A 22,962-nucleotide genomic window follows, 5' to 3' on the forward strand; every position below is an offset into this window, starting at 1 on the left:
TGTGTGTGTGTGTGTGTGTGTGTGTGTGTGTGTGTGTGTGTGTGTGTTCCAGCACTCTTCATTCTCTCATTCTTTTATACTGCATGGTAATGTAGAAAATGTGATACACATAACTAATCACTGTTGAAGGCTCCCAGTCAGGCAGTACTTATTTAAACAGTTACCGTGTTTAAATCTGACTTTAACTGTAGTGATTACATCTCCAGAACAGAAGGAGAACTTTTATCTTGCTTATTCTTTCTATGGAGAAGTGTATGAGACCAGGTCTCACTATGTAGCCCAAACTGTGGTTCTAGGTAAATAGTGGGATGTTCTGGAGGTAGAATGGCTCAGTCTCTTAAATCTGGCAGGACTGCGTCTAGAGAAGCTGTTCTTTCTAAATTTTATCTTAATATTGTTATCCTTTGAAGGTCTCATACATTTATACATTATATATTTGTAATGCCCATTCACCACCACCTCTCCTGAACTCCCCCAGTGTTCTCATCCCCTTTCCCTTCCAACTTCATGTCCTCTTCCGTTAATTGTTATTGGTATTGCAATATGCTCTTGAGTGAGGGGCATGAGCAGCATAGCAGTGGCCAAATCCCCACGGTGAGTAACTCATCCTCTCTCAGATATCATCAACTGATAGAACTGGGGTTCAGAGTCATTTTTCTAGATAGATAGGTAGGTAGACAGGTAAAATTGCATGGGCTGTAATAGCATCCCTAAGTGTTCTTACTCAGCACCTCTCTCTGAAGTATCGTTGCTTTATGCCTTTGCCTTGTGCTTGGACAAGAATTGACTTCTTAATTTCCCACTTCTAATATCTCTCTCTGTGTCTGTCTCTCTGTCTCTTATTCCCTCCCTCCTCTCTCTCTCTCTTTCCCCTTATTCTCCCTCCCCCCTCTTTTGGTTTTTCAAGACAGGTTTTTTTCTGTGTAGCCCTGGATGTCCCGGAACTCACTCTGTAGATGAGACAGGCTCTAAACTCAGAAGTCTGCCTGCCTCTGCCTCCTGGGATTAAAGGCATGTGCCAAAACAGCTGGCCCCATTTTTAATGTTGTGTTGTAGGATTATTAATATTTAATATTGACACGTATTATTAAGGTGGCCATTATTCCTTAACCCGCTATTGTATAAATAAAAGATGCAGAAACTTGTTAGATTTTTAATAAGCCTTAAAACTCTGAAGCTGGACAGATAGTAACCCTCTAAGCTAGCTTGTCTATTCTCCAGCCAAAATCCCCATAAATACTTGCACATGTTTCATTTGGGCTGCTCCATTAGGCCAGTCCTCAGAGCAAGCTGCTTCCAGCCACTGCTCCTAGTTTCACTAACCCATGGCGACCTCTTTCCTCTTTCCTCCTCTTTCTTCCTTGTATCTCTCTTTGACAACCCTCCCCAAAAGCTGCAAACCTTGGCTCCACATACCTCTCTTCTGCTCAGCCCAGGTATAAGCAACTTTATTTGCCAATCAAGGACTAATTGGGAGGCCAGGTTTACACTACATCATTTTGGATACATGAGAATTTGCTTGTAAAGATCTTGGAGAGCAAGCAGTTAACACTTGAGTACGTATTAGTTCCAGCTCAACCCCAGCAATCTCGATTGACTCTCTTCTGTTACTCGCACTGCCGGCATTTGGTTTTCTAAAGTGCAAGTATGGTTTTCCTGCTTAAAACTCTTCATTGAAAGAAAGGAAAAGCTGTGCAGATTCCATAACCCAGACTTCAGTGTCTTTGACAAGTAAGCCTTGGGTCTTCGCTTAGTCTTGTCTCTGTACACAGTATTTAAGCTGCTCCTAGGATGTTTTGCATAGTTACTTTATTCCTCACTGCTTAGCATGCTTTCATCTGTTTGGTGTCCTTGTCACTAATTTCCACCGTGCTGGCACTCAACCCTAGAGAACTTTGATCTTCTAGAAAGGTTCCCGGGCTGGGAGAGACTCAGCCGTAGAGTTGACATGCAGGGACAAGGACTTGAGTTCAGTCTCCCACCCACATAGAAAGCCAGGCAACACACTCCTGTGACCTCAGTGCTGGGCAGGTAGAGACGGGAGGACCCCGGGAGCTCAGGGCCAGCCAGCCTCACCTAGTTGATGTCTTTGGATTCTAGTTTCAAGGAGAGAACGTGTTCCAAAAAATAAGGTGAAGAATTACGGGGGGATGTACCTGGCATTAACTCCATCCTGCACACACAATGAACGTGTGTTCATGCACACAGGCACAAACACAGTCACGTGTGCACATGGAAGATTGTCATTATTGTGGAGAACTTGCTGCCTTTCGTGTTGCTCAGTGTGATCTGGGCAGCATGGTGGAAGTCTCCCTCTAGTTTCCAGCACTGTTGTCAACATCCACATCCAAGCTCTTGTCAGTCCTCTCCTGAGCTTCCACTCATGTATCTTTCCTTCCCAGAAGCCAGAATAACCTGTCTGAAAAGTTATTCATCAGATTGCACAGGAGCTGTCACAATCCTTTACTGGCTTCCTGTTTTTATCTAGAAGCATTTACCCTACTTCATAGCCCACTGGCTTCTGCATGATCTGGATCCTGCATCTCTCTAACCTCCTGCACACACCACTTTCTCAGGAACACACCCAAACATACCATCCTGACTGGGGCCGGCTTCTGGAGTGCAGTTTCCATCACTGACTTACCTCAGTGACGTCCACTAACACAAATGAGCTGTGTCAACCCTGTGTAGGAGGAGCCCAGCTTTCTGACTCGGGTGCAGAGCTCTTTTACTTTCCTTGACTGTAAAGTTGGAATAATAATTTAATAGTACCTCCAATGTGACATTCTTGTGCAGATTACCTGAAACACTCAGGGTGCTGCCCCATACGTGGCAAATTTGCTAAACGTATGTATGTTATTAAATAATAATTCTCCTCTCTCACCCCAAATATCTGTGTAAGTACAGGATGAATATTTTCTTCTTCCACTTGAATATGGACAAGGCTAATTTATTTGGTTAGCATTCAAAAGCCACTGACCTTGTCAGATAACATGTGGACATTCATATATGCCTGTGGGACATGGTGACGAGGCCATAGAGCAGAGAGATGTCTTCTGCTGGTTGTGAAGTAAAATAATCAAGGAGTTATGGCTTTCAAGAGCATGATTGTTGGTGAAGTATGTGTGGGTGGAAGAAGTCTAAATGGGACCTCTGCCGTGCTGAAGCTGCACTCTGGACACTGAACAGAAGCATGTTTGAAGCGTGTGTGACTTCTCTTTGGAATGTTTTCCCACAGAAAGTGAGCATTCTGTAATCTTTCACTTGTTTTTGTTCTCAGTAAGTACTGCCCAGCTGGCTGTCTGCTCCCCTTTGCTGAAATATCAGGAACAATTCCTCATGGATATAGAGATGTAAGTTGAATACATACTTATTTCCCTGCTGTGGATACTACTTTAAACCTAAAAATGCTTAGGAGGCTGCCTAGTGGTCCCAAAATGCATAGAATGTGTCTTTATCTTTCCAAACATGTTTGATATCTTTATAGTAAAACCTAACTCCTGTGCTAAAAAATGTGTTTTGTTACAATAACCTATGTTTCTAAGAAGCTTCCAGATCAGATAATTTTTTGAGAAAGAGCAAGTATCTTGCTTCTGAATAATCAAAAGAAAAATTAATTTTTCTTTTTTGTTTGTTTTTGTTTATTCGAGTCTTCGCCATTGTGTATGGCTGGAATCCACGCGGGAGTAGTGTCCAATGTGCTCGGTGGCCAAATCAGTGTTGTGATTAGCAAAGGCACCCCGTACTATGAAAGCTCTTTGGCTAACAACGTCACTTCCATGGTGTAAGTATAAACCTTTGTAGTAATCATGCTGGGTGGGATTGAGGGTCTGTGTGTCACTGTTCCCGCGGAGACACAAGCATCCACCAGAGAGGCAACCGATGACAGCACCAAAGGACTGTATAGTGAACCCATGCATTTTATTGGGGTTGCTTACAAGGGTGGGGCAACAGGTTATTAACAGGAACAAAAATTAGCCAAAGGCAGCCGTATCACTAAAGCTGACAGAAACAAGCCTGGTGCTCACCGCACACACAGCCCGCAGTGCAGGCCAGCAGGTGGAAGGGTCTGGCCCGGTGGCTGGGTCATTCCACGTTGTTTGCCTTATTCTGCTGCATGCAGGTTGTCCTCCGGAAGGGTGATTGCTGCTGCTTTTCTTGGTTTTGAAATACTCTAAAATAAGAGTTTAGGAGTTTGTAGACAAGGTCATACTTTCTTTTGACAACCAGAAAGACAAAACTATGGTGTTTCTTCTTGTTTTTTGCAAACAAGGGTGGACTTGAGGCTAACTGAAATAGTTACTAGAAAACAGATTTTGACATATAACAAAGGCAGAACTGTAAAGCATCTCATCACAAGAGAGTATTGAGAATGGATTCTCTTGTTCTCTACAATATTCAAGTATTTTGTAAGACATATAAGGCATCCAAATCAGGACCAGTTGAAAACTTAAATAAAAATACAAGTATTATCTTCTAAAATATTGTTTCTTCCATGTACATCATCCTCAGACACTGTACTAACCCCAGCTGCAGCCTGCTTCCTTTCGGAAGGAAAGAGCATGATACATGCCCAGAACACAATAGAGTATAGCAGCAAACTTTCTTTGAAAATCCATCTACAGGCATGAGGGCACATGCCTGTATTCCTAGAACTGTGAAGGCTGATGCAGAGGGTTATTCGCTTGAAGCCAGCTTGGCCTATATCATGAAACCTTGTCTCTAAAAACAAGCAAAAACATGTCTCCTCCATTCATTTCTTGTTTGTTTATTTTATCCACAGCCTTTTAATTACACAGAAAACAGTCCATTGGCCATGCAAAAGAGGCTATGCTGCCTTCCTTTTTTTTTTTCTTTTGTTTTTTTTTTTTTATATGATTTTATGCACATCCTTTCATTCTTTTCTGTGTTCTACCCTTTAAAGAGAGTTTGGAGGTATGTGTAGTTTCTCTTTCCCTGTATAAAAGTATATTTTCTTTGACATTATAAGTAACCCTTAAAGGTGACTTTAAGTTGACAGTAAGTTATGTGCTAATATTATAACATTTTATTTAACATATTTGAACATTTGCAAATTTTGACATCTGCCAGGGAATATGGGATGTCCTGGAACTGGTGCCCACAGACGTCAGTGGACAGCTGCCTGTTTGTAGGTTTCTGGTGGAATCCAAGACGGGTGTGGTGGTGTTGGCCTGCAGTCCCCAGACTTAGGCTGTAGAAGCAGGAAGATTGGGGATTCAGTCAGGCTGAGCTGTCTAGTGAAAAGGCTGCATGAGAGAGACCCTATCTCAAACACAATAAAAAATAATTTGCATTCTCTTATGACATTTTGAACACTGTGTTAAGAGGAGGGGTGTAAATGAACACCCTCTGTGTCTCCTGGAGTCCTCAGTGTTCTTAGGTCTTCTCATAGGACAAGCTCTTCTGTTTGACCCTAACCCCCTCAGCTCACTCAGACGTGCTGGTTTTCTCCAGTGTCTTTGTCAGTACTCTTGTATTTACCAGGAGACTTGGATCTCACCTCGTTCTCTGAATATACACCTCTTCATGTTGTATCACAGAATTAAAAAATAAAGAAGTTTTATGTAACTATTTCATGAAGAAGAAGTAAAATAAGACTTAAAGGTCACATGCCACATTTGCACAATCGTGTGTGAACCTAGGTGCTAGACTTGTAGAAAGTTGTTCATGGTAATTTCGCAAGTTGTTCTGTTTACAGATGTTTTTTGTTGTTGCTGGTTTCGTTTGTTTGCTTGTTTTTTAATGCATATCATTGTCCGGTTTGTAGCCATGTGATCTTCTTAGCCCTTTAAACAAAAGGAGAAATTAAAGCTTCACTATGATGACTGTGAGGAAGCTGCATGTTAACGGAGTCTCACATGAGGCCCTTTCTCTTTCAGGGGATACTTGTCCGCGAGTCTGTTTACATTTAAGACAAGTGGTAAGCCTTCCATGGACTTGCGCCATCATCTTTGCGAAATAGCTAATGCTGTGTTAAGCCCCGTCAGGCACCCAGTGACTACTAAATTATTCATTCTTTCTTCTTTGCTTTTGAGAACACCATGAGTAAAATCGAGGCCTAGTTAGGTAAAGTGTAGACTAAATCTACACTTTCACTGTAGACTAAATCTACACTTTCACTATTCACAGGGGAATTAGAAGCGAATAAGATCCCTTTGAGAGCTTTATTTGAACTTGTCTGAAGAAAGAATTAATTCATTCCATTGGTCTGAAGTTTAAAGTCAGGGAAGGCTTTGCAGAGGACAGAGCAAAACCTACAGAGGCCCAGGGAGAAGTTGCCTTCTAGTCTGCTGGGCACCCAAGAGGCAGGATAGTCTATCTCCATAGACTGACAGCTAATGCTTATAAATACATCTAGTCCACCCTCAAATCCATGGTTTTCTTACCTACAGATTGAAGCGGGTCAGAGGAAATCTTGCTTCTATGCTACGTAGACATACTTTTCTTTTCAAATGTTGTTTTTCTCTAAGCGGTGTGGTGTCACAACTGTGTACATCACGTTTACAGTCTTTGGCTGCAAGTAGCCCAGAGATGACAGACGGTGCACTATGTGCCAGCACGGTGCCATTTCATATCTAAGACCTGAGCATTTGTAGATGTTAGTGTCTGCCTGCCAGTATGGGATGTCCTGGAATGGACCCCACAGACAACACCAGCTGCATGCTTGTCGGTTTCTGATGGGACACAAAGGCAAAAGCCTGAGGAGCAGTTCATTACTCAGTTGTGAATCAGCAGTTTGCAGTAAGGGCTGTTGTAGAGATCTCAAACTTACCTTTAGGGACCAAATGGACTTTCCTCTCTCTACTTCAGGTTGTTACGGAACTCTGGGGATGGAGTCCGGTGTGATTGCCGATCCCCAGATAACAGCGTCATCTGTACTGGAGTGGACTGACCACATGGGGCAGGAGAACAGCTGGAAACCTGAGAAGGCCAGGCTGAGGAAGCCTGGGCCTCCCTGGGCTGCTTTTGCCACGGATGAGCATCAGTGGCTGCAGATAGACCTGAATAAGGAGAAGAAGATAACAGGTTAAGAGACACGGCTCTCTGCGGCACTGCTAGCCCTGGTTTTATTTGGAAACCCTATGGCACCTCAAATTTTCGGAAATTAGGTCACTGAAAATTACACAGCCTCAGTTTTCTTCATGGGCGCTAATGTTACTGGGGTGCTTTTTAAAAATTTTTGCCAAAAGAGGAATTTGGATCTAATTTTCAGCCGTCCTGTTTTATTTTAATATGATCTTTTTAAGATAGAGTTTCAGTAAATTGATCTTTGAGACTTCTAAAATAATAATCCCTTACAGTTGTTAAGAAATTAATAGTTAAGGAAAATGCATTTTAAGTGCTGGAAGTAAGTCAAATTCCATATGTGCTGAGGATAAATTTAACCTAGGTGAACTTAGCAATGATCTGAATAATTAAAATTGGTTTACATACTTCTGTTAAAAGAATCATTTGCCTGCCAGTCATCATGCTTAATGCTCTTGCCCAGGAAGTCATTCTTCCTAATTGAAATGTGTCTTCTGTTGGTATGAATGCAGCAGTTCTTCCTGTCTCTGCAAAGGAGCAAAGCCAAGACTTTAGTAACTGTCATGATGAAAACTGTCCACAAAATAAGCCACAGACAGACATGCTTACTTGGTGTTCCTAGCTGACTTTTGGAGCCTAAGCCTGTGCACTAATGAAAGCCACTCCTTACTCCCTAGGTATTGTAACCACTGGATCTACCATGGTAGAGCACAATTACTATGTGTCTGCCTACAGAGTTCTGTACAGCGACGATGGGCAGAAATGGACAGTGTATAGAGAACCGGGCGTGGAGCAGGACAAGGTAAAGGGCTTGTGTGAAGTCAGAGGCTAATGTTAAATGGCATGTTGTCTCACACTGCCCTCTTCTGGTTATTTTAGGAAGTGCCTTCACCAAAGTAGACTAGAAAACTGTGGGTAATTAGTACTGATTTTTTTTTTTAACTGAATTTTTATACAAGTATTTTGGATAGCAAAGTAAGGACTTCTAAACAGCTAAATTCAAATTTTGTCCCTATAACATCTACTAAATGATATAGCCTTGACTTTGTTCTCAGATTTCAACTATAGGCAAGAGGGAAGGGAGGCAGAGCAAAAGCGAACATTCATTAAAGATAGAAAGGTCATTGTCAGATCACCTCACCAGTTCTGTGTCAGTGGAGACCTTTTCTTCCTACATGCAAAATTCCATCATTTCCAGTGACACTTAGGACATTTTTGTCTTAGATAGCAAAAGCTTGTGGAGACACTGGCATGGGACAAGGAGATGAGAAAATGGAAGGGTGGGTGTTTCGCTGGGGTGCTTGTCCCAGTCCCAGGGTCCTGCCTGTAGTCCTTGAGAGAAGCTGTAAGTGGAGGAGTCCGTCCCAAGGAAGGTGAATGCTGCGTGGAGCTGGAACTGATGGCCTTCTCTTTCAATGAGACTTGCATTGTTTTCCTCCAAGTGCCCTCACCACACTTTGTTCTTCACAGCTGCACTTGTGCTCTGCTCTTTTTCTTTCATTAAAATCTTTCTCTCCATGATTTAGCTTGGAGGATTTTTTTTCCTTTGTCTTTCCATTGGTTTACTCTTCCGCAGTGTCTAATCATTTAATCCCACCTACTGCATTTTACCTCCAATACTGTATTTGTCCCCTCTTCATTTTCACCTTGGGTTTTAATTTTTTTTCTTTCATGTATTTCTTCATAGGTACATAAAACATGGAGCATGTATGTCCTTAGTGTGCTCATGTAGCAGCTTCACCATGCATATCATGGTACCAGGCAGGATGCCACTGATTGCCTCTGGATGTTCTGTTATCACTATTAATCCTTTATATGTGTTTGAGCATTGTTCTGGGATGCAGCTAAGCTGTCAGAAAACATTGTTTTCTTTCTAAATATTGCTAGGCAGAAATGGGCAGCCTTGGAGTCTAACTTGCCAGTCTTCATGTGGCAGCACCCCATGTATTATGAAATTTCTCCATTGTGTTTACTGGTGATGTAGCGTGTTTGACACCTGTGTTGTTGTAAGATTCCTCTACTGGTCATAGGGTTCTTTTTCTGATTCTAAGTTGCCTCTTTGCTTATGTCTTAGGACTAATAGAAAACCGCATTATAGAGCCTAGTAGCCTTCCTCCCGCTCATCCACTCTTGCTGTCATTCATTCTGTTCTTTCCAGGTCTGCTAAACTCTACCCCAGGAAGTCTAAGTGTCCATTGGCCTCATGGTCTCTGGCTCTGTCTGCCAGACAGAGCAGACCAGCAGGCTCCATGTAGGATACTCTTGCCTGTGACCTGGACATTCACCAGGCAGTACTGATAAACAGAGCGTGGCTTGTCTGTTTCCCTACTCTGTGGTTCTTACCCTCTGCTGCCTGTTGCCCAGTGTCTTAGGAACTACTATGTCATGCACTTTCCTAGTTTTTCAGTTGTGTACAGCTGAGGTCCAGTTCCTGTCACTGAAGTACAGAAGTTGTTTTTTAACTGCATGAAATAGCAGTATTTCTTCTCACTTAACTCTGTTTATCTGCTCACTTCTCTAGTAACTGTTATATTTGTTTTCACATGTCTTCTAAGTCTGCACATACATACAGAGCCTAAATTTTATTTTATTTCTAGAAAGCAAAATCAATATGCCTCCTAAATTTTCATAATCTATTGCTCTCTAATAGTACACCATCTTCATGTGAGAGGAGAGTGAGAAAGAATTGTGTGCTTCTATTCTTTCTAAGGACATCTTATACACCTTTCTGTATACTGGATTTTCAGTAAATGTTGGCACTTTGTTTTTGAGACAGGGTCTCATAAAGCTAAGTCTGGACTTAAATTGCACAGGTGAGGATGACCTTGCACTCCTGATTCTGATATTGGGATTATAAGTGTGCTCCAGAATACCCGGTTTTATGTGGTGATGGGGATAGACAGTAGGGCTTTGTGCATATAACTAAACACTCTACCATCTGGACTACATGCCCAGCCTTTCTTTACCAACAGTTTGTCCTGAAATGATGTTTCGATTAGTTCCTTTACTCTATTGTAGGGAAGTATCTTAAGGAAATCACAGAAGCTCACAGACATTCAGAGCAAACTTTATAGAAAATAAAAGCTCTTAATGTGTGCTCAAATGTGTATAATGTAGTTACATGTGGATGGGCCCAGAAGAAATAGTTCTCATGCTTGGGGATGACTTAGAGGTCCAGGGAAAGCAAGGTTTTGCTTAACTTAGTACAGCCTTCCTGTAGAGTCAGACACAGTCACGACAGCTCCCTGCTGCTGGCCACTGTTATTCTGTGGGTCACTCTGTGCACTGCCTTGAAGGCATTGAATGTATGACAAGTACATGAAAATACTTTATAAATAAGAGCTGACTGAGTATAAAACACACTTGCTTGAACGAGTTGAGGGAATAAGGTAATCACTTTAAATCATGTTTATATAATGCATTTGTTGCTTCTTCACATAAGCAACAAGTGATGAAAACTGGGATCGTGGTGTGCAGAATGCCATAACGCAGTTGTTCCAGCAGGTGGAGGCCTGTTTGCATTTGCTACTCTGTTCACGTCCAGCCTATTGGGAAAATTGTTCTGAAATGTACCTGAGCAAATGTCCTTGTTGTATGTGGAGTGTCTTTGGGTACATGCGCAGGAGTGGTATAGCTGGGTCTTGAGGTGGAACTATTCCTAATATGAGGAAGGAGAAGAGGAAGGGGCACCCTTAGGATATAAAGGCAATAAACTGAAATAAAAAAAATTTAATGAGCAAAGCATTTCCAGTAGTCTCTTGTATGATCAGTTCTTTTTCACTTTGAAAATAAAATCTGTATGTTTAAATAATTAACTCTATAAGGACTGGGTTGATAGCTTATTGATAGAATGAGCTGTGTCACTGCAATTGAACCGTCTCACAGACTGCCAACTTAGCACGCCTGTTCAGTTCTTACACCATCCTAAAAGCCTTTTTATAGCTAGTATTTTCCTCACGTAAGTTTCAGAATAGAATGTGCAGCTCCTTAATACTTGTTTCTCCAAATGGTAACTAAGTCCTTTTCTGAGAAGTCTGTTCTGTTGTCGTACTTTACAGATGTTGTTGAACATGCTTAAGTGGAGCAGTCCAGTTCTGGTCTCTTTTGATGTAAAATACCAATTTTTGTTATTTTTTAAAGATATTTCAAGGAAACAAAGATTATCACAAGGATGTTCGTAATAACTTTTTGCCACCAATTATTGCACGTTTCATTAGAGTGAACCCTGTCCAGTGGCAACAGAAAATTGCCATGAAAGTGGAGCTGCTCGGATGTCAGTTCACTCTCAAAGGTAAAGAGTCAGCGTGGGCTAATGGTGGTCTGAGCTGCCTCCACTGTGTAACCATCACAGTGATCACACATACTCATGGGGTACTGTGACCTTTCAGTACACGTGTGTAGATACAGTGATCAGATCAGGGTAATGGTCGCTTCAAATAGATACCATTTCTCTGTATTTGAAACCTTTCAGAATTCTCTCTCTGGCAGGAAGTGCTCATTTATTTTCCTGTTAAAAAGTTGCCCATCAAAATGCTTTCAAAATACAAATGAAAAGGCAGCATCATTTCTGTGAGACAATATTTTGTGATTGCTTTCCAGTTCTGGTTTTAAAGACTGGTTGTCAGGTTTTATGTATTTACATATATGCACTGAAGATCAGAACAGCAACCTTAGCTTGAGTAACTTTCTTTTCAATTAATAAAACCGGAATAAATTCACTCTATTTTATACAATTTAATGTTATTTACTTAAACCCCACAAAACTATCACTGTGCCTGACAAAGTCGGCTCTCCGTACACACTTACTAAATGCCCTAAATATCAGACTGTACCTAAGGGATTCTGCAGCATTCTGCTCCACAGTATCTTCTACGATTATCTGTTAATGAGTTAATTGTATAAAAGCTGAAAATTCTTAGTTTTTCTGCATGTAATGCAAAATATAGTTATCCACCTAGATTCTGAGATTTTAAATTGCTCTGAAGAATTAAGCAACTTGGGAAATGTTGAACATTTAACATTGCTCTTTTAAACTATGATTTTTTTTAAGCAAAATGTAACATTTCTAACCCATTTTTAAGGTCGTCTTCCAAAGCTTACTCAGCCTCCACCACCTCGGAACAGCAATAACCTCAAAAACACCACAACCCATCCCAAACCAGGTGACTGTATACCTGCTTTTAATGTGAAAGTTTGATGTGCCCTAGATTTATGATGTAATGTACTATAAATATTATTTAAAGCATTAAAAAATTTGTCTTTCATTAATGGACTTGCTAATGATTTAAAAATAAATAAATAAATATTTCTTCTAACTTTTTTCCAGGTCGTGCCCCTAAATTTACTCAAGCACTTCAGCCTCGAAGTAGGAATGAATTTCCTGCACATACAACTGCCACTCCTGACATAAAAAACACGACTGTGACTCCCAGTGTAACCAAAGGTAGGCAGGAGCGCAGGCGTGAGCACTGCCACCTGGTGGGCTCTTGTTCTCAACTCAGGGGTCCAGCTCACGCTCTCTTGTGTTTTCAGCTCAGTTCTAAATACATAAACAAGACTTCTCTCTTCAGGGAAAAGCCTGCAACTGCCCAAGAGTACTCTCCGGTCACTAAGCCTGCTGTGCTGGGCTGTTCTGTAGACCTCTTCTCATAATCCCCGTCAGCTAAGACCAAGCTCAGAAATGCATCACGTCTAGAAATTATTAAGCCACAGCAGCGAATAAGTCTTTTTACCCCTCGTTATGTGTTAACTCACTAAAGGGGACAGTTGGTAGAGAAGAGCAGAAAACAAAAACTTATAAAAATATTCAGTTAATATTCTCACTTTTTAAATACCCTTTCTATACATTTGTAATCAAATGCTAAAAATACGTCTAAATTATATTACAGTGATAAGTAAAGTGTTAAACTGCAGAAACCATTGAGGTTCTTTTTACTTGTTAAAAAGAAAATTTTCAGTTAAGTTCAGAAAATAAGGTGTCGGTGTCGGAAAATGATAATAATTGCTAACATGAAGAAACACTCATTGTCAGCAAAATGTAAAGAAGAAAGGGTTACTAGGGAAACCCTAGTTCCTGTCTCATTAATAAAAGAGTGAAGTCAAATATAGTGTCATTACAGCATGAGAAGGAAACAGGACAGGAAATCTGTAAACCTTCACAACTTCAGAGTCAGGAGGTAGAGAAGAGGAAAGGAGAGAGCTGACAAGCATCAATAGTGAGCAGCTATGTGGGAGAGGAAGAGAAGAGTCTCAAAGATTCAGGTTGGCGGGGAATCACATATAGGACAACTGAAAAAGAAAGAAGGAAAAGGGAAACCATGCTGAGTGCCAGGCTGAGGCTCTGGGTTCAGAGGGTACGGGACTGACTCCAAGTGCATACGTCCCCACACAAAAGGGTTGTATCAAGGACACGTGGTTAGAAATAGAGAGGGTTTATATAGAAAAAGCAGTTCAGGGATAGGTTAGTGAGCTGAAGAAAAGCCCAGAACTCTTAGGCCACAAGGTGTATAGAACCCTTGCTAGAACCCACATTCCCATTTGTATTTCACAGGCTTTTCTCACATGTTCTCTGCTGGTGCCTGAAATCCAGTGTGAAAGCTTCCAGTCTTCATGTGTCTGGCTTCTCTATCTTACTGTTTCCATCCCCAGTCACTACTTTCCTGGCCCTAGAGGCCACTTCATCGACTGTAGCTTCCTTGTCCTCTAGAATTTAATAATTACTTTCATTTTCTTAAGTTTTTATAAATTCAGGTCATTTCCTTCAGCTTTCAGTACGTGTGCTTCTTTTCTGTCTTCATCTTCCTCGTGGTGTAGGAAAAGCTAGAGAGAAACAAGGTTCTCAAAGCAAACAGAGCAGAGCATCTCCCAGGAGCCACCTCAGCTTCGGGGAAGTGGTGGGTAGACCTAGCGTGTTGTTTTTCAAAGCTAGGCTGAATTGCTTGTGCTTGCACATGGAGCCCAGAGGACAAGCTCAAATATGTTCCAGTGTTTTGGTGTGACGGGGTCTCTTTCTGGCCTGGAACTAGCCAACCAAGCCGCGTCAGCTGGCCAGTGCGCCTCCCGGGTCTGCCTGTCCCTGCCGCCACCATGCTGGGATTACATGTCAATACTCCTGGTTTTTTTTTTTTTGTGTGTTTTTAACATGAATTCTGGAGACTGAATCCAAGACTTAAGGGTTACAAGGCAGCTACTTTACTAGCTCCTGGGTCTAGGCAGTTGTCTTACTGTCTGGGATTTAATCAAAGTTGCCATGTAAACCTGTACCACTCTCTCCAGCTCTAAGAAAAAAATAAGGAAAAGGCATATTTATTTTTCTGATTTCTGAGTGCTTCCTGGCCTCAGTCATGACTTTATCTCCTACATTTAATTTCATGGAGAAAATCATGTCATGGTCAGATGTGTGATGGCAGTTTTACAGATGCCCTGAGTGAACAGTTCTGCTTGTTCTCTACTAAGGCTATTTGAAATACTCCCCATATTTTTAAAAACTTCACCAAGAGACTTTCGCTCACTTTCCATTTCTCCTCTACCTTTGCAAACTGAAACTACAAATGAAACTCCCTTTGGGGGAGCCTACAGACTTTTCTTACCCAAGTAATTGTGAGCAGCCTATTTTCTGTGACGAGGCTAGAACGTGAGGTCCAAGTCCCTGCCTGTTCCAACATCGTGTGCATTCCTGACTGTTTATGCACGGAGGGCTTTTTGTGCTTAGCTGCACTGTTACTAGCCGTAGCTATTGGCGTTTTGTCATTTGGGGTTGATAGATTCTCTCGTCTGAGGTGAAGAGAGAGCACAGTTCACTTTTCCCTCATCGCTGGATATTCAGATTCCTTCGGTTCCACTCTTCTGCAGAAAGAAGAATGGGCATCTTTAGAGATGTAACTCTTAGTATCTTGATGTCTTCCCCAAAATAAATTCTTGATGTAGAATTGCATCCTTTAATAGGTTCATGTACATGCTGCCTCAAAATACCAATCAGAAGTGTAGTATCTGTATTCTCATCAACAAGCCTGTTTCCTGCTGTCCATTCTTCCTTTAAATGTCATAAACAAACGTAGCACCTTGTTTTTCCTTTAACTGATAGTTCTTCGCAGCTGAGGCTTACTTGTATTTTTCTTGATAGGTTTCTAGATGACTTTGGCCTTCTTATTTGTTTTTGGCCTGTGACGTCTTACAACATACACTTGACTACTTATGCATAAGGTGGTTTTCTACTTTACCGCTTGTCTGTTAACTGCCAGTAATTTAAAGCATATACTGCTTTTGCCAGGTGGTGGGAGTGGAAGCCTTTAATCCCAGCACTTGGGAAGCAGAGGCAGGATGATCTCTACGAGTTCGGGGCCAGCCTGGTATACAGGTTATACAAAGAAACCACCCTGTCACAAAACAAACCAACCTTATACTGCTTTCAGAGATGGGCAGAGGTAGAATGGTGTGCTGAATGAACTGTCCACTGATGTGTGAAAACTTGTGTCACCCATTTCTGCCAGCCTGTTCCATAAATGATATGTAAGATATTCTTTGAGATAGAAACTGTTGCCGGGAGGTGGTGGCGCACGCCTTTAATCCCAGCCCCTGGTGAGACAAAGGCAGGCATATCTCTGAGTTCAAGGCCAGGCTGACCTACACAGAGAGCTCCAGGATAGCCAAGGCTATACAGAGAAACCCTGTCTCAAAAAGAAAAAGGAAAGAAAGACCCAAACTGAGATAGAAAGTGTTGAGCTATGGTAATCTGGTTCAACTTCTCTGTCTTTTCTTTCATGGTTTCTGTTTCACTGTTGATATGGTTGCTCTGTTTCATGGCTTCAGATGTCGCGCTGGCTGCTGTTCTTGTTCCTGTGCTGGTCATGGCCCTCACCACACTTATCCTCATTTTAGTGTGTGCTTGGCATTGGAGAAACAGGTCAGTACCGAGCTTATTACATGATTGATGGGGTGGGGGGTTTTGGTGATGGGAAACAACCTAAATATATAAAATAATGAAGTGCGGCACAGCTTACCTGCTAGGATAGTCACTAGAATAAAATCAGGTTTCTCCTTTGGCTCCATAGATAGTCAGTTACTGGGGAGCTCTAATAAAAAGGTCTGCATTGTATATCAGGGTCTATACATTAAGATGAACATGACAATATAGGTATTTGATAATATTAGACTGATTGATTTCTCTAACACATTTAGCAGGGTTGTCTAACCAAAATAACAAACACTCATGTTTGATGAGTCATACACATGAAGTGCTGGGAGAACCATGAGAGTTAACCCGAAACCTTCTCAGGAGGTCTGCTTCGTGTTTTGTTTAAAGAAACAGGATCTTACCAGATCAAAAAGAGTCTCAGAGGGCTTCATGTTTTCAGGTTGTGAAAAGAAAATGCCATAAAACTGGTGGTTTATAAGCCAGATTTCCTTGTTGTAGTTCTGGAGGCTGGGACTTGGACATGGGTTGCTGGCAAATGAGTGACTAGTGAGAGACCCCTTTGTGGTTCAGACAGTAGAGGAGGAATGAACAAGCTCCCCTGAGCTTCTTACAAAGATACTGTCCCATCAAAGAAACCATGACCTCATCCCTCCCGAGAGCCGCCCCACTTCCCAACACTATCACCTTGTGGGGTTAGGATTGCAACATCTGAGTCTTGGAGAGACACAGGCATTCAGTCTTATCACAGTAAAGAACAGCCCAGACTGAAGGAATTGCCTAAGTGAAGACAGGAATAGGACTATAGGCAGAATAAACAGAGAGGCATCTGCTTCATAGTGACATAACCATGGAAGTGGATTAGGAAGGGCTTACTGAGAAAGCGAAATTTGTGTTCTAGTCTATAGACTAGAAAATTATTGAATGCTAAGCATGCCGGTTATATTATGAAATGACTGTAGAAAGGGACAGGATTTGTGAAGTATGGGTCCAGTGAGTAGAAGAGGATAGGTGAGACAAGGCATCCAAATGAATTTGGAAAGAGCCTCGTCAGACAGAAGTCCAGCAGCATAATTTTACACAGTCTCATCCCGGTGCGTGACTAGTTTAAGGGAAGGAAGAAGCAGCAATATTCTGGAGCACCATGAGGTTTCTGGCGTTTGTAGTTTGACTAGCAGTGACACCATGAGTTGAGATAACAGCAGGAGGGACCTCTTTGACAGAGGAAGATGACCTCATTTGTTCACTCTTCGACAAATACTGAATCTGAAGACTTGGCTGCCAAGTGCTGACCCATGTGCTAGCCTCTGGCAGCTCTAGGATCTGTACGTCCTTTCAGGCGAATGGCTTGAGCTCTTTATGAAAGCCATGCCTGTGATCTGATAAAGGACTCATACAGCTAGCTCTGTGTATCCTCATCTGTAAAGCAGAATGTTTCTGGCTAGCCTATAAATACTAACTCTAGCTTCACTAGATTTGCATGATTCTGTCAGTGGCCTTTCATTTGCTAGCTTTTCCATGTAAAAGGCTCTCAGTAAATAGTAATTCTTTTTTGCTATTTTTTAAAATATATATATTGACAATTTCATAATTACATCTTGATCATACTCGCCTCCATCCTCACTCCTTGCAGATCCACCCTCCTCCCATTCCATACCCACCCAACTTTGTGTCCTCACCTATCCAACTTAGTGTTTATGTATTCTTGGGTGTGAGGCCATCCGCTGGAGTCTGATCTACCTGCCAGGGGCCACAGCCGTGAAGAAAACTAGTTAATTCTCCCTCTTCGGGTAGCTGTCAGTTACTAACAGTTCCTCAGCTGGGATGGAGCTTCATGTCTGCTGGGGGTTTTCTCTGTCTTGAGCTTTACGTTTCTATACTGGGTATTTAAGTACTCACATACCATGTTGCATGGGTGGAGATTAGAGGACAGCTGTGGTCGTCTGTTTCTTTCCTTCCACCCTGGGAGTTCCAGGGGTCAAACTCAGGTCCTCAGGGTCCATGGCAAGGCCCTTTACCTGTGGACCCGTCTCACCAGCCCATGTGAGATTGGCACTTGTGTCAGGAAATGCCCTTTCACTGCTAATTTCCTTTTATAAAGTGCTCTGAGCAAATAGCAATTATTAACAGAGAGCAGTGTCTCCTGGGAGGAGAACCAGAATTCTGAGGTGGAGGGAGTGGGCTGGGAAGAATCTTGTCCATTGCACACGTGCCCCCTCTTCCTCAGACTCTGTGGGGCCTTCCAGGCCCAGAAAAGCATTTTCCTCCTTCCACCACTGTCACTGCTCGTGCCAGCGTGTTTGTTGTTGAGACAGTGGACGTGAGGCATCTATATAGTTGAGAGTATGAGAGGCTCAAAACTTCTCTGTGTGAAAGGACCACATGCTCCTGACTAGTTATTAGCTGGTGCTCATGCTTCCCTTTGGGACATTTTTACTAGAGGATTCACTGTTTTCTAACCTTTATTTTCAGAAAGAAAAAAACTGAAGGCACCTATGATTTACCCCACTGGGATCGTGCAGGTAACTTGTAGATTTAGTTTTCTTTTCAGAGAGAAATCTCCCCTCTTCTGGGTATGGTCTTAGGGACTCTTTAGATATAAATTCATGTTGTCCTGGGGATGGAGAGACAGCTCAGCAGTTAGGAGCGCTGGCTGCTCTTCCAGAGGACCTGGGTTCAGTTCCCAGCACCCACAGTTCACAACTCTCTGTAACTTCAGTTCCAGGGAATCTGACACTTGCACAGACATGTGCATGCAAAACACCATTGCACATAAAATAAAAATGAATAAATCCTTTTAAAAAGATTTACATGCTCCACCATTACATACTCCACCATCTGGCTCATGAGTAATTAAAGGGAGAGTGTAAATTTTTTGCAATACACATTGTTATCTTTTCCTCTGGAAGCTTGGTCTTTTCCCGTGATTATTCCTCTTGAGGAGAACAGCCTTCCATGTGGTCTGTGTAAGCACTAAGTAAGAACCAAGGACCACTAACTGCGTGTCTACGTGACTCTGCCATGGTGAGCACCACTTGGGAGGCTAGCACTTTACGAACCTGTGAGGTCCTTGGTCATTTGAATTGCTGCAAGTTCCTTTCCTAGTCTCAACAGTCCAGCCCAGGGAGGGCGAAAAGGTGTTGAAGTTTCTAGAAAACCTTTTTAAATTTTCTGCAGTGACACTGGCAAATGTTCAAGTAACTTGTTTCTGCATACACATTAGGTAGAGACTTCTGTGTGCTGCTTTGCACTGGTCATTCGATCAGAGCAAAGTCACCTTGCACATGAAGGCTGATTTCCGTAGACTTGGTCTCTAAGTAATGCATGGTCCCTGGCTTACAATCACAATGAAGGTTGGTGGAAAGGAGTGAAGCAGTTCCTTCCTGCCAAATCGGTGGAACACGAGGAGACGCCAGTTCGCTACAGCAATAGTGAAGTTAGTCACCTGAGTCCCAGGGAAGTCACCACAGTGCTGCAAGCCGATTCTGCAGGTAAGACTGCACCGCGCTGAGCGCCAGGCAGGAGGAGAAACACATTTGTTCCAAGGACTTTAGGATTTACAGCAGATTTGATCCTTCGTCTATGTTAAAGACAATGGTACTGGAGAGATGGTCCAGCACTTGTGGCTCTTGCAGAGGACCGGAGTTCCGTTCCTAACACCCATATGGCTGCTCATTAACTACCTGTAACTCTAGTTGAGAGTGATGAGATGTCCTTTTCTGACCTCTGCAGGCAGGCACCAGGCCCACACATGGTACATGAACATTCACACAAACATTCATACACATAATTTTTTTTTTTAAGATAAACTATGTTCCAAAAGGTTAACTTTTCAAAAAATGATGTTCTGTTCATAAAACTGAAGCATTCCTTTCTAAAAACACTGGGCCTTATATCTGTAAGCCTGGGGATTGGCTTGCTTGCCCAATAATTAGGTGTGCCCCAGGTCCCAGTGAGAGATACTGTCTCAAGAAACAAGGTAACCTGCTCCACATGTACAGGAATGCCAATACTCAAGACAATAAAAGACCAGGAAAGGCTGGAAGAGCCCGACCGTGGCACCCTGCTGCCCTGATGTGTGGGCACTCTTGCCACTTCCTGATAGTTCTCAAGCATACAAGTCATCTTTCCCTAGACTACGATTTATTCCATTAATGGAATACTTCTTTCCATTCAGGTACGGCTTGTAAATCTAAAGAGCATACATAAATACTTTATGGAAAAATAGATGATGGAGGCTTTTTGAAATGTCAAGTTACATTTGACACTAAAACTTTAACCTCCTTTGCCTTACTTACACACAAGCCCAAATATGCAAATTTTCTGTGAGGTCCTAGATTCTTCAGCTGGTCCCAGTGGGTAGGAATTCCAAAGCTTTACATTGATAAAAGACCAAAGTGTCATGATAAAAGTGCTTGGTTTTGATGCAACCTGTAGCTATCACCTTAAAGTTGTGATCTGTTTTCATAGCACAAGTGTCCCATTGTGTCTTGTGGTATCCACAGAATATGCACAGCCCCTCGTGGGAGGAATCGTTGGCACACTCCATCAGAGATCTACTTTTAAACCTGAAGAAGGGAAAGCAGCGGCCTATTCGGACCTAGATCCTTACAGCTCTCCAGTGCAGGAAGTATACCATGCCTATGCTGAACCGCTGCCCATAACGGGGCCCGAGTATGCAACTCCGATTGTCATGGACATGTCAGGGCACCCCACAGCCTCAGTCAGCCTGCCCTCCACATCCACTTTCAAAGCTGCAGGGAACCAACCTCCCGCTATGGTGGGAACTTACAACACACTTCTCTCTAGGACTGACAGCTGCTCCTCGGGCCAGGCTCAGTACGACACCCCAAAGGGTGGGAAGCCAGCAGCTACCCCAGAGGAACTGGTGTACCAGGTGCCACAGAGCACCCAGGAGGCATCGGGAGCGGGAAGGGAGGAGAAATGTGATGCCATTAAAGAAATCCTTTAAAGGTGGTGCTGCTTTTGACAAAGCATCCATTTAAAGCACATGGCTTTTTAATTCTTAGTGGTAGTGATAGTAGAATGTATCAAGTATCTGTCACTGAAGTGGTTAGGGGAATGTAGTGACCGAGGTACAAGAAACTACTTATTTTGCCATCTTGCTTTAAAGGTGTTACTGTGTGACACAGTTACTGCTTGCCTGTTACATTTCAGACATCCCGTTTGTTACTACTGTAAAACACTATTTTTAATACAGAAAAAGCTCCCTATAATGCACTTCAGAGAAACTGAAAATCACTGAGTATTTATTACCAATGCTGCAGGTACATTAATGAGCTTGAGATGGTTCTGTAAGCCTCGCTGGCAATAATGCATGGTACTGTTCTTGAAATACCGAATGGCTTGAAATTCTCCCTTTGTGAAAGGTGTGTACTATCATGCTTTCCTCCTCTGCTAATCCTGTGTTGCTGTCCGCATTCTTTGTTTACTTCACAACAATCAGCGATGGATAAGCCTGTTCCAGTGGCAGCCATGAATACTTCCCTGTGTTTCCCCAGGAAGATGCATGGTTAGAACACTCTTCCTTGCAGTGAGCTAGGTGACTGGCCTCTTATTTGATGACACTCTTGACAGCAGTTAACACCTTGTGCCAAGGGCCTGGTCTCTCCTCTGTTCATCCCACCCAGGACCCACTGTGGCCTTGCTCCACCATGTGTTTTATAAATGCTGGAGGCCTCCTTTGCAGTAGGCAGTCACGTGAAACCAGCCTTCCCTAAGTATACTTCTCCAAATGGTCATGGGAGAGAAGTACCTTACAGTTTAGAAAAGCTACAAATGGAAGAAATAAAAGACACTAAAACTTAACCTCCTTTGCCTTACTTACACACAAGCCCAAATATGCAAATTTTCTGTGAGTCCCAAACTATTTTGTAATTTTTGTCAAATACATTTTAATTTTCTTCAGTAAACCACTGTAAGAAAAAGAAAACCAACATATGAGCCAGGCCTGATGGATCAGGCCTATAGTCCCCAGTACCTGGGAGGCAGAGGCAAGAGGACCCCAAGTTCAGTGCTTTGTATTATACAGACTGAGTTCAAGACTAACCTAGGCCACTCATAAAACCCTGTCTCAAAATAAGGGGTGGGGATATGTCTTAGTGGTTAGTGCTTGCCTACAACATTGTGAGGCCCGAAGTTCAATGCCCCCACTACTACAGAAAGAAAAAAAAAGGGGCGACATGCGTTCTTCAGGTCTCTCTGATTCTGCCTTCTGTCTGGGAAGAGACCTAAATAGTCCTTTGTGTCAGACCTGGTTGACAGAGATGCTATAGCATCCGAATTGTGTGTGACTCTTCCCAGCATCGTACTTGTCACTGCTTGAACATGACCCGCCTTGCACACATTTCACGTAGGGGAAACCACATAGTTTAATGGATTAGCCTGTAGTACGGAAACCACCTTCTCCTGTCTGTAGGCTGGCAAGATAACTGAAAAAGCACATCAGAGGTAGACATAAATGCCCTGTCCCAGTCTACAAACCTGTTTGTAGATTTAAGGTATACTTGGCCATCGGGTCCTTGGCATGTTTCTCAGCTTGTACCATCCGAGTTATTAGACTTCACTCCATTTGGACAGTGGTAAACAACATTGCCTTTTCTTCCTTCAGCCCGCATACCAGTATTGTAAAACTCTGCTTCCGAAACACAACTGTTTGTTTCTGCAGGTTCCTGTCGCCTTGTCATACAGCTTGTTGCTTTTATTGTAGTTTTGCCTTTTGACTTACAGAGTTTGAGACGCAATCTCACTTGTTGAGAAATGAGCGCACAGCTTGCTTCAAGGTAACAAAGCAAAAAGCACAGATGTTGAACGGGCACAGAAACATTTGAGAATGTGTAGAGCGCATGCTGTTCAGGTGCCAACAAAGCAGACCTTCTGCTGTTTTATTTTCATGCATGCCTAGGACACTGAGAGTCGAGTTCTCTTCGAGTCACATTCCCACTGGAAGGTTTAAGAGATGCAGCAGAGATGAAGTCATTTTT

General features: G+C 42.5%; 1 protein-coding gene across 1 annotated transcript in view; it reads left to right on the top strand.

Annotated features, from left to right (window-relative positions):
• Window positions 1-22,736, top strand: part of Dcbld2 (discoidin, CUB and LCCL domain containing 2) — a gene marked incomplete at its 5' end in the record, with an annotated part of 64,020 nt that extends 41,284 nt beyond the window's left edge. The window contains 12 exons of the mRNA XM_055593258.1: window positions 3,281-3,353; window positions 3,651-3,784; window positions 5,901-5,941; window positions 6,832-7,047; window positions 7,725-7,849; window positions 11,188-11,338; window positions 12,129-12,209; window positions 12,374-12,490; window positions 15,856-15,949; window positions 18,431-18,480; window positions 19,312-19,449; window positions 20,464-22,736. Of these exons, the coding sequence (XP_055449233.1) occupies window positions 3,281-3,353; window positions 3,651-3,784; window positions 5,901-5,941; window positions 6,832-7,047; window positions 7,725-7,849; window positions 11,188-11,338; window positions 12,129-12,209; window positions 12,374-12,490; window positions 15,856-15,949; window positions 18,431-18,480; window positions 19,312-19,449; window positions 20,464-20,930 (1,687 nt within the window). The remainder of the gene's footprint in view (window positions 1-3,280; window positions 3,354-3,650; window positions 3,785-5,900; window positions 5,942-6,831; window positions 7,048-7,724; window positions 7,850-11,187; window positions 11,339-12,128; window positions 12,210-12,373; window positions 12,491-15,855; window positions 15,950-18,430; window positions 18,481-19,311; window positions 19,450-20,463) is intronic.
• Window positions 22,737-22,962: the final 226 nt, after the last annotated feature.

The sequence above is a fragment of the Psammomys obesus genome, unplaced genomic scaffold (genome assembly GCF_907164565.1).
Source record: "Psammomys obesus unplaced genomic scaffold, mPsaObe1.curated_primary_1811, whole genome shotgun sequence".
Lineage (NCBI taxonomy): Eukaryota > Metazoa > Chordata > Mammalia > Rodentia > Muridae > Psammomys > Psammomys obesus.